The sequence below is a fragment of the Cajanus cajan genome, chromosome 2 (genome assembly GCF_000230855.2).
Source record: "Cajanus cajan strain Asha chromosome 2, NIPB_CcT2T_4, whole genome shotgun sequence".
NCBI lineage: Eukaryota > Viridiplantae > Streptophyta > Magnoliopsida > Fabales > Fabaceae > Cajanus > Cajanus cajan.
The window spans coordinates 68,360,503-68,375,147 of NC_138518.1; the positions used below are offsets into that span (position 1 = coordinate 68,360,503).

General features: G+C 28.0%; 1 protein-coding gene across 1 annotated transcript; it reads right to left on the reverse strand.

Moving 5' to 3' along the window:
- Positions 1 to 10,224: 10,224 nt before the first annotated feature.
- Positions 10,225 to 11,786, reverse strand: LOC109810722 (Rubber elongation factor protein (REF)). The gene is made up of 3 exons (XM_020374265.3): positions 11,623 to 11,786; positions 11,311 to 11,544; positions 10,225 to 10,842 (listed from the first exon to the last, which is right to left on the reverse strand). Exons 1-3 carry the CDS (start codon positions 11,638 to 11,640, stop codon positions 10,405 to 10,407), a joined length of 690 nt encoding a protein of 229 aa, XP_020229854.1. The 5' UTR covers positions 11,641 to 11,786; the 3' UTR covers positions 10,225 to 10,404.
- Positions 11,787 to 14,645: the final 2,859 nt, after the last annotated feature.

Genomic DNA, 14,645 nt, shown 5'->3' on the forward strand with positions numbered 1-14,645 from the left:
TTCTCTCTTTTTTATTTTTTATTTATTGAAATGTGTCATATATCATATCTATTTACACATATAATAGTTTGTAGAGAAAAAAAAAAAACAAGAATAACATATACTAATACATTTCGATAAATGAAAAAAGAAAGACAATATAATTTTATAGAGACTAAAAAATCTTATTTAAATAAATAATAATATATTTAACTCTTAATATAATAATTAGAGTCTATTTTTAAGCAATATAGCATCAACTATTATTTCTTTTAAAAAAATTCTGAATGCGTATTTAGATTTAAGTAGATTAATAGGCCCGTTTGACCTACGTGTAAAAGTTTTATGACAATAAAATAATTAGTTGAAAAAGTGTTAAAAAATTTAAGTTAGGTAGAGCATTTTAAAATATTAAAAAATATTATATATATTTTTGAAGAGTTATCTGTTTCTTTTTTGTTAGTTAACAATGTATTTTTTTTTTATATCAACAGTAAATAGAAATTAAACTTAACAATTATTTTCTGTGATTTGACAACTCAATTTTCAAGCTCAAGTTATCAGGTCTGAAAAACTCCTAAAGATTATGGATTATCAATTTTATTCAAAAAGGTAACGAATTAAAAACATTTGTTATCACTATGTTAACTTAATAGTAATGAGTTTGAATAGTATGCAAAATGTATAAGATTCTAACTTTATTGTTATCATAATATAAAAAAGAATTAAAACGTTTGTATTTCCAATGCATGGGATGTCTTGGTGATAAAATATTATTTCTTTTCTTCTCACTATTTTATTTAATTACCAATTACGTTGAGAGAATTCAACATTTTCCCTCTCTTTGTTTTCTTTTATATTTCTCTTAGTTAAAACTTTCAAATTTACTTCTTTAATTTTTTTTTCTCTATTTCTTGTCACGTCCAAATAGGCATTCAGGAAAAAAAGAAAAAAGAAAAAAGAAAAATAGCTGTTCCCACCACAACACGCGTATGTACTACACCTAAAAAAATCTTCTAATAGCATCATTTATGACCGTATTAACCTCAGTGAAATTTCAATATTTATTTTTTGTGAAAATACCTTATAAAACAAATTTAGCTATTTAGGGGTGTGTTTGAAAACAGTAAATTGAACTTAACTGAGATTAAAAAGAAAATTATACTGAAAATTTTACTTTCTTAACATTAAAATGCATTTTTTTGTTAAACTTTATTTTAAATTAGTATTTAAATATGCGCTATTTATTGTTGTTAAAGTGAGTTTATTAAACTATTCCAATTATCATCTAGCCACTAAACCTGCCCAAAAAAGGAGACTTATTCCTCATTTTTTTTAATATGAATTTCGAAATTCAACTTTTCTCATTTTATAATAAGTTGGTAGGCCAATCTATTTAATAATAATAAATTAAAATATTAAAAATAAAACATAAATAAATAAGAATTGAGAATCGATGAAAAGTGTGCCAGAATATGAGTTTTCTAGTTAAGAAATAAGAATAAAAAATAAAAACTCGACAACCGAACTGTTCCACCTTTGTTCTCAACTTATCATAGCTCATGAATTGTGCCGGTTTACAGATCAAAATACGTTAACCCATTAAAAAAAATAAAGATGAATCAAATGGGTTAATATGGCACATCAGTCCCACTTTATTAAGATCAGTAATATTTATTAACATTTTTGTTTGCAAGACTGTGAAATAAATAATAATAAAGTAAAAATATACGGATAATATAAAATTGAATAAATGTAGAGGCCATATGTCAAAGTTCTGTGCACATGACGAGCATAGACATCATATCATATAAATATAAAATTAAAGTACAGCCAAATACATGTCATACAATCGGTAAAATTCAAGTAGAAGAGGCATGCATGAACAATTTTTAAAACTGACCGAACACCAAATTGGTTAGGATACATATGATAAAGATCAAAATGATAGATTATTAATTAAATTATATGACTTAATTTTTATTAATTGTTTAAAAAAATATATTATTCATGTTATAACGTGTTAAATTTCAATAAATTTATATTATATCTTAAAGAAGTTTTAAAAAAATATAAAGTATTAAATAATTATATATATATCTAGGTTCAATTCTTATTTTATTCAAAATTATCTTTATCCTTATTTTTATTTTGTATGAATAAATACATGAAAAAATTGTATATTAAATTTATAAATTAATACAAATTTAAAATATAAATCGTAATACTATGCATTTTGTTAATTATTGTGTTTGTATTGATAATTATGTGATGTGTTTTGTTTTGAAATTTGTTATTGTGAGATTCTGAGAGTTAAGGAACTTTTGAGAAATTTTTTAGTTTTTAGAAATATTTTTTTTGCCAGATATCAAGTTTGACCTTGAGGAAATAAAGTATATAAAATTTCATTTAAAAACTAAATTTAATAAGTTTAATTTAAAAAAAATTAAAGAAATAAGTTAGAGAGAAGTGCTTTAGGTTCGTGAGTTTCTCTTTATCTCTAAACATTTTTATTGAGGGGGTGATTCTTTCCTCAGAGTCTTGATTTGGTTGTGTTTGTTGATTCAAGTTAGTAGAATTTTGAAATCAAAGGAGTTGAGTCGTGTAGAGTTCCTGATGAAGGTCAAAACCATCTTCTCCTTCCTTATTTCTTTTCTTCTTGGATTTGGGAATTTTTGAAGGTAAGGGAAACTAATTAAAATATTGGTTATGTTGAGTTGTGCAATTTGCATGTTATTTGATTGTCATCAAAATGTGTTTATATATGTTGATGGATTGCTGAAATGTATGAAGGAAATGTTGAGTCTTATGGTTTTTGGAACATATGAAGTGATATTGATGATGTTAGTCAAATTGTGGTTACATGATGGAATTCTAATGTGGAATGAGTTGTGGATGGTGTATATGTATGTTATATTGCATTACATGTTGGAATCTTCTAGTTTTCAGGTGAAGGAAAGGCAATTTGGGGTTTAGATAATTTAGGTAAAATGTATTGGTGTACATATCTAGGTATTATGGCTATATTAATCTTAGGTAATTTAGTGGTTTTGTTGCTAGTAGATTCCATTAGGTGTAAGACCATATTGACCATTACATAAATAATGTGTATGTGTCTTTCTTTTTTTTTTTCTCTCTCTCTCTCTATATATATATATATATGTAATTGATGTCACAATTACAAAGTAATGTATGTAATATATGCATGTGTATTATATTATTAAATATATATAATTTAAAATTAATAATATACTATAAAATTTATTTGAGTTGCCCATGGGTTGCACATTCTTTTGAATTTTTTTTTAAATGTAGTAGATGGAACACAAGTTTAGGGATGATAAGAGGACGAAGCGAGTATGAATTTCAATATTCCATTTCTATACCCTATAAATTTGCATCCCCATTTCCGTCAAATATCAGGTATATCCCTATTTACTAAAAAATAATATTTTTTTTTCAAATAAAATATTAAAAAAACTATTCTTTTACATAGAATGAAATGATAAAATTGCATTAATTAAATTTCATTTGAAATAAATTTTAAATAGAGTAACAATTATGTAAATGTTAAGTAAATGTCAAGTGAATTTTTTAAAAAATAAGTTTAAGTTTCTAGAATTTTAAAGCAGATACGGGTATGAGTATGGATACAAAGTGCATGACTGTATGTATATATCCATCTCGTCCCATACCTAATTCAATAAATTGGATATTACCTGTATCCATACTTGGTCAAATAAGATATTGCCCGTCAAAGTTAGGGCAAATTTAAACATTACCTATAGGTACAAGTTTATTTGTCATCCATACATAAGTTTAATTAAAAAGAAGTTCAACTAGAAACACATGCTTATGGTTGAATCGGTCTAAGTTATGACCCTTTAGTTATTTGGTTCAACCAAAAAATAGGTTAGCGTATGCTGATTTGTAATGAGTTAAATGTATGAACAATTGAATTTAAGGCTTGAATTAGTCAGACTATCAATTTAATTGGTTTGACTAGCAAGTCTGAGTTAGTTTTAGAAACACTGCATGCAAACATTATTTGCTCTCATAATTTATATTTTTTAATTTTTAATCTAACTCATAATATTTATTATTTGAAAATAAAATAAAATTAATTTTTAATAGTATTTTTTTATTTATTGTTATTTCACTTAACTATTTAGTGTGTGTTTGCTTTAGCTTTTGGACGTGAAAATTCACGTTTGTGAGAAGCAAAAAATTGTAACTTTTACGTAAATTGGCTTGTAAACGTGGAGAGAGAGTGAAAAATCACGTTTCTAAATCTAAAGCAAACACGCACTTAAATGAATACGCAACTACATTCCAACTCTTTTATTAAGATTACTTTTACATAAAAAAAAAGGTATTTATATATTCCTTTCATGTATTACACAAAACAACACCTTATTGGATGGGTATTCTTAATTCAAGTAAATTTTAAAATCATTAGTTATAAATACATATAAATAAAATTTTTAAACTTGTAAGGTAGATATATGTAATTAATTAAAAAATAATAATTTTAAGAAGCAGAGAACACACATATATAAATTTAAAGAATTTAATTTTATACTACAAATAATTGAGAATCGAAATCAAATAAGAAAAAAATAACAGAATTTCAAAAGTAGTTATTTTGAGAAAGATATAATTTGGAGAGGACAAAAGAAACAACATTGAAGAAAAAATACAATACAAAAAGTGTGTTTTTTATTTTCAAGACTCGAGTCAATTCTAAAAAGAACTAATGGATAACGACAAGACTGATTTTGATTTTTAAAAATGAGGTAGTCAAAGTTAAATGGAATAACTTTAAAATTTAAAGTTAACTTAAATTAAATCAATTAATATTGAAATTTATAAAAAGAAGTAAATGAAGACAATGAAAGTCTATAATAGCAGGAACAGTGGAACAGATGCTATATGCATACATGATACACAAGAGGAGAAAACTATTTTATAAAATATTTCCCAAACTATAACTTTGATTGTTAATTAACATAAGCCCGGCCCAAGACTAGTTTGAAATGGTTGAGCTAAAAAAGTGGGCCTCATGGACCTAAAACTTTTGGGCCTGGAAAAAAAAAGACAAAAGTTTATGATATATACACCTCCTTTTAAAAAAAATTAAAATTTTAAAATATTTTTAATTTTTTGTTTTAAATTTTTTAATTTTACATCCACAACATTTAATTTAGTACTTTTTTTTTCACACATCTTTCTTCCTTTTTTCAATTTTTACATGCACTCCCTTATTTTTCTTTCATACCACCTATTTGGTAATATGTAAAAATTAAAAGAGAAAAAAAAAAGTGTGAATAAAAAGAAGAAAGTAGTAAATTGAAAGTTGAAAGTATAAAATTAATTTTTTTTTAAAAAAAATATTTTATTTTTTTTCTTAAAAAAGAGGTGTACTTAAAAAAGAAAAAAGAAAAAAAGAAATGTATATATGATGAGCCAAAGATAAAAAGCAGCAGGGGAAGACATAGTTTCGTTAATTTCATTCGGAACAGGTAACATAACAAAACACTTTCTCTCACTATTTTCTGTTAATCTTAGCGTTTCAATTTTCTCGTATAGGCTTTATCTATTTACTGTCATGATTATGTTTTCCTGTCGTAATTTAGCGTTTAGAACTAATCAAATTTGGAGGATTGGAAGGGAAGAGAAGATGAGTTTCATTATGGAATTCGCGGAGAACTTGATTTTGAGGATTATGGAAGATCCGAAGGAGAGGGATCGTAGGTTCAGGGAGCACGTTTATAAAGTGAAGAAGAGGTGCGAGAAGACGAAGGAGATGTGGAGCTACCCAATGCGACCCTATGGTTTTTGGACATTCGAACGCCACAATTCTCAGCTTGCATGGGATGCCCAAATTAGGCATGTGGCTGGGAGAAGGGATCCTTATGATGATCTCCTCCAACATTACTCTACCCCACCTCAATGAGGTATTGCTCTTCAAAACCCTATACAGGCTTGCTTAAGGTAGAGAAAGAAACAGCGAAAAAATCTTAGTCACTGAACAAGATATATCAAGGATAGGTGAAAGAGTCAATTTTAAAAGATATTCAATGAGGGACACGGGATTTAATTGCACTCTTGATTCTGATAGCCTAATTAGTACCAGGGAGGAGTGTTGGGAATGTTTCTCCTATTTACCGAAAATATCTCCTATTAACTGGATGTGTATTCTCTGTACAATTTAGGATTTGATTTGTATTGATTCTTATTTTCCTAGTTTCCTAATATTAGAGATTGTAAATTGTAATTTCCTTATGTTAGAGATTACAAATTATCTATGTATATTCAATCACGGGGAGGATTTCCTTAAGTGATTGAGAATACCTTTTCTCTGCCTCAAAAAGTTGGTGTTAGATCTCCCAATCTGAGAGCCTCTTTTTAGCTGCAATTTCACAGTTGTTTCTTTAGACAAAAAATGGCTTCATGGGCAAATAGTATGTCTGATTTTGAACATGAGAATCCCTCCTTGCCTAGTCAAGAAGATTTATCTTGAAGTGTTCCTATTAGTTATTACGTAGTTTTCTTGAGTAACCTTACAATCACCTCAGACAAGTTGAATGATAAGCATAATTTGGTTTGGTCAGCCTTAGTTGAACTCTGGTTTATAGGTACAGGTCTCTTTGTTCACATTTAAAAGTTAACATATGGTATTCCCTAAAAAATTGAAGTTAGTGTGAGATGTTTGATTGCCAGCTTTTTGTTTTTTCTAGGAATCTATGAAGCCTATTATTTTGGTCAATTTCAAAACCTTAACGGCTTGTTTTGCTCTCAGTAACAATTTTGAATGGCTGGTGAAATGTTGCATACTTTTGCAGATGATTTGGTACTACTAGTGGAGAGTTGAGAGAATAAACCAATAGAAAGGTTTATATGTGGATACATGCTTTCAGAGCACATAACTTTTGTTTAAGTAGAAGTTGAAGTGTTAAACATTGTATATGCCTATATAAAAAATATATGTCTAGCAGAAGGAGCACCAGTTTTTAGTTAGAATTGCAGTACATGCCACTGTCTTCTGTACTCATATTTTGTATTTTCTTTTATAATGCAGTGTTGCTGAACTTGCCACAAGCATTATAGGTGCAAAAAGATGAAGTTGTCATATTTCCCCCTTTTAATATCCTGTCTTCTTGCATGTTGTATGTTGCAGAAGTTACAAATGGTTTGTATTGATCTAAACTATTATTTCAAATAAAGGTTCCGTATAACTATGGTGCTAAAACAAGAATTTTCCCCTCGAGAATTTACATTCTTTCACTATTGCACTTCCTGGCAATTTTTCTGTTCTATTGGTGTTTCATCTCACTATTTAGTATTTAGTATTTTCATTTTCTGGATGATACATCTTTATCACTTTTTAATATTTACTTTGTCTGTGAACAATTCATTTCTAGTGTGTTGTAAGATGTGCAATGTTCAGAACCATTTAATGTTCATAGAACCTAACGATAGGTCGGCCCAAAGCAAATTTACATTATGCATCTTGTGCAAGTAGTGGTAGCTCTAGCACTGGTATGGAGTGGATTAATACATGTTTGGCACGGTCAGTATTCAATAACTTGAACTTCCTTCCAAAAAAGTATAGGAAGATTTAAGTTGTCTTGAGCTGCTCTACACCATGTATAAGAAATGATTTGGGTTCTAGTACACAAGTAATTTGGATAAGGAGATTGACAAATCTGATATGAAGCATAAAGTGGAAGAAAATGAGAATCAGTCTCCTAGCAGATCAAATCATAACCTTGAAGTTAACTCGATTAATGTGGTACAGATTCAAGCAAATATGGTTCCAGTTTGAATTACAATATGAGAAAGTTTCCCTGGTGACAAAAGATGATTACAGAATCGAGGTGTGCTTATATATAACACAAGTCTATATCAGCAAAGGGTGCCAATAGCAACGCAACGCCGGTGGCACCGACGACTTTGACGGAGATGCATCAGACTTTGTGGTTGCAAAATGTTGACATAGCTCTGGTTATTGAAAAGAACGGAAATTGAAATGACAGTGGAGCTTCCTTAACACAAATGTTATATTTCTTGAAAGCAAGCTCTTAAATACGTTTAAAATCTGTTCTATTACACAAGTCTATCTTTTTCTTATATCGAGAGTATTTTAAGAATTTTATTTTGTTCTACACATAAATAGATAATAAAAAAAATATTAATGATGAAAGATTAAAAAATATAAAATTAATAAAATATTTGAAAAAAATAAAATTGAATTTCAATAATGTTAAGAATAATCTTAGAATAAATTTAATGTTAATAATTAAATTAATTGATCTTTTAGTTCTTTTGAATTGAGTTTTATAAAAAAGAATGGAAGAGAATATATATCGTTGTGTAGTTTTTTGTTTAATAACTGTTGTTTTGTATTAGTGCACAATCCACACGAATAAATAATAGTGAACATGTCATTAGTTAAGGAGAAATCTACGCATAATAAGGAATTAGCAACTGAATCAGTTTCTTCAGAAGCTGCAAAGCCGGTGCTGTGTCCGACCTGTACTTTGAACAGACGCCAATATTTCTGGACTGATAATTTAAATAGTTGTACGAAAACATTTTAGATCGGTACTTTTTTTTAATTAAAAATGAATATTAATAAAATAAAATAATAAATATAAATAAATTAATAGACTTATTTAACATAGTTATTGAATAGTGTAAGTATACATTTTACGCAAGAGGAAGGTTATAATAATATTGGTGAAACTTTTACTAACACTTACATTGCTCAATAACTTTATATTAAATGTGAATTTTATAAATTCAACCATTAGATTAAAAGTTCTTTACTCTTAGATCATATATACAAAATTTTGTATTAACCCAAAATGATTTGATATTTCATTCTTATAAAACAAAATTGACGTAATATATTCATTTCAAGATGTACTAAAATATTAACACTTTGATTACCTTCAAGTTGTTCAATTTTAACAAAATTTAATATAAACATATAAAGTAATATGAACTTTCAATCTAACGATTAGATTTACAAAATTCACATTTAATATAAAATTATTCAACGATTTAATATTTAGTAAAATTTACAAGGCTCTTTTATGCAATTATTGATTAGTGTAAGTATAAGAATTTAATATTTGATGTCAATCAATAGTACAGAGAAAGAGTAGGTAAAACATCTGTTGTTGAAGAAAGAAACATTTAATTATGATGAAGATTAACATAAGGTATTTAAATTGTATAATTATTATAAATTCACGTAAATTTTAAAATATCATATGATATTTAATTTAGAATAGAGAAAATATCATGAGATATATAATCTTAACGACCAATTCTAATCTAATACTTAAATATTCTTATTTTATTAAAATAATCAACGGTATTTACTTGACATGTTTGTTCAATATTTTCCGAGTTTTAAAATTAAGAATGTTTATATGCATTTTCTCTCTCTATAATTTATCTTGATCCTTATATTAGTTCTTATACTTTAATATTTAATTATGTTTATTCCTTGTATTTTTACCAATTTAAGTTTTAGTATAGTTTTTTTTTTTTTTTTATAATTTATTTTGTTTAAAATGTTATCTCTCCACCTTACCTTACCGGACATCAATCCCTAACACATTAATTACACACTATTTATATTTCAAACCAAGAAAGTTTAAAATCCTAAAAATTAGGAACCAAATTTTTAATGTATAATAATAATTCAAAACAAAATTAAAATAAATTATAAGAACTAAAACATATTTAAACCAAATGTATTTCTTTTTGGGTAGAGTAATGTTATTCTTATATACAAAAAGAATCATTAAAAAACTTTTTATATATTTTATTAACATTATATTTTTAAGTGATTGATTTTTTTTTTGTAGACCAAGGTATTCTTTAATATAAAAAAAACTAATCTAGGTATTCTTTAATAAAAAAACAAAAACTAATCTCTTGATGTACCAAAATTTATTCAAAAAATTGTTTTTTTTAACAAATGTTTTTTTTCATGCATATGAATTTCTAACCACATATTTAATAAACAAAATTATCTACGAATGACGTGACTTGTATTATTACCTTGTTGGTATATTGTTAAGTGGTTGATTATTGATATGTTTTAAAGTGATTGATTGTGGCGTCCAAGCAAGAAACGGCTAGAAATAAATACATTCTTGAGTTAGTGAGCACTGAGCACCCCCATTCTCCCAACACGACAACCAAGATAACTTTCATGCAAGAAAAGGACGAAACAACGTTGTGACCATTTAACACAACCACCATTCACATAATGTTCTACCAACTTAAATGCTCTCAACAGTCTGCACCCATTTCTTACACTTCCATTCCCACCCACATTGCCCCTAAACTGAAACAAATACTAGCATATGATATCTTATGTGAAAAACAAAAAGCTAGCTAGCACTAGTAGTAACTCTCTCCCTCGGAACCTACTTCATCTTCATTCACATTGGCTTTGGCTTCTCCCTGTTTAAACGCCTCGGCTATTTCATCAATTGGAATCAAAGGCAAATAACCAAACACACCACATCCCTTTGACTCACTCTTGTTCTTCACCACATGGTTGTACTTGTCTGACCACTCTCCTGCCATCTCTGCCACTGCATGAAACAGTGGATAGTGGTCAAGAACATTCCACAATTTCACCCAACCAAACACCACAATTTGCTTACACTCCGTCGCAACATAATGTGCTGCGGCACCTGCCCCTCCACACTGTGCCTCACTCACTACTTTCTCTGCTTTCTGTGTCACTTCCTGAACCAAACAATTAACTTGGCTTGCAACCTGCTTAACCAAAGGAGGAGCATGCTCTTCGAATTTGTACCTAGCTTCATCCACCTGCCATAACCATACACCTATTAGTTTATGTATATCCAAAATGTGAATAACAAATACCAATTTCCCAATTCTTTCACACATTAACAATGAAATTTCATGACAATTGAAGGGGTATATAACTTTACACAAAAATCAAATTGCATGTTAACGTCTATCGTTTTCTTTAATTGCATGATAGAATCAAGTTCAAGGGTACGTTTGAAAATCAAAAAATTCTACTGTGAATGTTCCTGTGTGTATATAAAAATTAAAATTAAAAAAACGGTGTCTTTCAATCATGGATAATAATTGCATGCATAGATAATTGCGACGATTTTGAAGGTAAATTTCACCGATTCAACAATATTGGAAACGGAATAAATAGATCTTGATCTGAACACAAATACAAATATAGTAAGAAATTAAGAAAATTCATCCTTGCAAATAAAACAATAAACATGGATTTTCATGAAAGATTGAGAGATAAACCTTGTTGTCGACAAAAAGGAGAAGATGGTTAGGGACAGGCTTGAATTTGTGGTAGACAGGACCCAGAACTGTGGTTACAGTGTCTTCGACGGTTCCAACAGCAGATCTCAAAGGTCCCGAGTTTTGCTTTGCAAAGTCGTAGAGATTGGAGACACACACAAAGGCTTTAATTGCTGCAATCTTCACAAAGCCAAGGTGCTTCAGTTCTTCATGGCTCTTCTTATCCACGTCCCTCTACAAAAACAACATTCACAAATCCTCAGATCTCTGCAAAACATAGAAAATGAAAAAAAGAATCTGAATATTGCAAACCTCCACGCAGGTGGCCATTGTTTTCTCCGCCTTGGAACTTGCACGTCGTTGTTGGCACTTGCCACCGAAATCTAATGTGAGTCACACTCTCACTTTGGAGCCTTCATTTATAGACACAAATAGTCACATGCAATTATGTTAACCAAATCAAATCTAATACTACGTGCTATATATAATTTTATTAAACACAACATATATGCTGCTGCTAAATCACGATGCCAAAAAAATATATCATACGATATATAACCCGCTGGAATCGGGTCTCGTAATTACTTTTGTTCCCAAAATACATGGTGTAGATCACACTTGGCAAACACTTTTAAATAATTTATTAATTGGATTTAGTTTTGCAATCATTAATTTAAAAGTCATGGTTAAAATTGGCTTATATTTGTATCACTCACTATTATATCAATGTATAATTATAAAAATATATATATATATATATATATATATATATATATTTTCATGATTTCATTAGTTTTGAATTGGTTAAAATACAAATGTGTAGAAGAGATCAAATAAGATAATATAGTCTTGACTAGATTATTGGGGGGAAATGCAAGAAAATAAATAAGTTAATTTATGATTTCAAAACGCTTGCTAGCGAATTTCTCTCTTTCCCAACCTTTTGGGCTTTGTAGCTTTAACTATTTATAGTGTACCTCTGAGGGGGTATTGTATGTTCCTCTTAAAGGATTTGATGGATATAACTACCTCTTGTTGTATTAGATTGTAATTTCATTGGGCTTTGGCCCTCCTTGATATATTACATTATTTTCTAATTAGACATTGTGTATGATATTTTTTTAAGAGTGAAAGGTGTATGTTTTGTATATCACATTATTTTCTAATTATAAATAGCTATCTACATTACATAAATATCAAATTATTCTTTTATTTGGCCGAATCTAAAATAAATATCACTTTTAGCATAGTAATAACTAATAACTGAGTTACAAAATGAGATGCTTGATTGAATTGATTTTTATTATATTTATTGTACAATTAAAGATTTATTATCTTTTAGAGATAAAAAACAAAAAAAAATACAAGATTGATCGAAATAAAGTTAGTTTGGAGTAAATTCAATTTGATTAAATTAGATTAGAATTTAAGGCCAAATTAATCAAATGCTGAAGTGAGAAAATCAACCTGGTCTAACCATTTTGCAAATGATTTTAAATATTTGTTTATTGTATTTCATATATTATTTTTTTTCTCTCATTTAGGGGTTTGCGAATATTATTTAAGTATACCAATAATTAAATATGTCCCTCTTTTTTTTTTTGTCAACGGCGTTATTTTCACAAAATAAATAGGGGCAAGACTCACACCCTATAGTGTACAATTTACGTTATGTTTTGTAGCCATTAAAACTTTTTTTTTTTACGGAAGCCCATACCCATTCAATCGTCGAATAAGGCCGATTACATATTTCCATTGCAAAAATTGTTAGCCCATACCATAACCCAGGTGTGATATGGTTTTGTACGATTCTGAATAATGCATCCTGATTTTGGATAAAGTTTTGTTTCAAAACAATAATTGATAAATTAATTAAAACTTAAAATAATAATTTATTAATTTTTGTTTGATAAAATTAAGAACAAGTTACAGTCCTATCATTTAAAAGATGTGAATATTACATAATTCTTACCTCTTCATTAAAATATTTAATTTAATTCATTTAAACAATATTTAATTAATAAAAATTATATTCTACGAGTATAAATTAATTTTTTACTATTAATTTTAAAACACTATATAAACCATGTTTATATATATAAAAAAATCTTAACACTTATAAATTAAAGTACCTATCGCTCCTATGATAAATGCATATATTAGAACACCCTTTTTCTCCCCTCTTTTGTTCAAATATAAAATGATTTACACTTTTTTCCCAAAACAATACAAAAATTATTCTGCACACCCCATTTATAAAAACGATTTGAGTATTATTCTGCTCATCTCCTTTTAAATTAAGATATATAGTTTATTTAATTTAACATTACTGAAAATTCATCTTTAAAACACACTAAAATATTTTTGATTGAAATATATAATGAAATATATAAACTTTAACTTTTAATAATTATTTTTTATTTAATAAGAATTTTTAATATATGGAAATTCATTTTAAAAGTTATATGTTCAGTATACATATGCAATCATCAAGATTATTAAATTCAACAATTATATTATCTTTAATAAATATAATAAATCATATTATATTAGGAAAATAATAGATTATTTATATGAATACTATATTAAGCACCGTGTGAAAAAATCGCGTGTTAGAACCCCCTTCATGGGATCCGGATCCTCTGATTTTGAGATATCAAAGTTATGGTAACTTAACACATCTCAATCGTTGGATTTGTAATAATAGATCAGATTGTGACACGTGTACAAAATATATTTTTAACTTAAATGTACACGTGTCACAATCTGATCTACTATTACAAATCCAATGGTTTAAATGTGCAAAGTTACCCTAACTTTCCCCCTCCAAAGTCAGGGGATCTATTTCCCCCTTCATGTAAGCATCGAATCCATACTTTTTGAGCTAGCAAAGACCAATCTCAAACTCCACTTTTTTAATTCATCAATAAGTTCACATTTTTCCACCACCTCTTGTGTTGTCAAAAACTCATCTTCAACCTTGACATCTAAATTTGCAAGCTTTGATTTTGGTTAAACACATCTAGATTCAATGCTACCAACATTTTGCTTGCTCCACTCCTTTATATCCACTTTCAACACCTTAAACTTCTCTTTGAAAACATAGGGATCCGGATCCTCTGACTTTGAGATATAAAAGTTATGGTAACTTAATTCATTTCAACCGTTAGATTTATAAAAATAAATCACATTGTGACACGTGTACAAAATATATTTTGACTTAAATGTACACGTGTCATAATCTGATCTATTATTACAAATCTAACGGTTTAAATGTGTTAAGTTACCCTAACTTTCCCTCCATAAAGTTAGGGGATCTATTTCCAAAACATAGG

Excerpts from the sequence above, each read along its gene's own strand:
- LOC109810722 (XM_020374265.3), bottom strand. Across the intron at positions 10,843-11,310 it reads TCCTTTTTGTCGACAACAAG|GTGGATGAAGCTAGGTACAA; the intron begins GTTTATCTCTCA and ends TGGTTATGGCAG.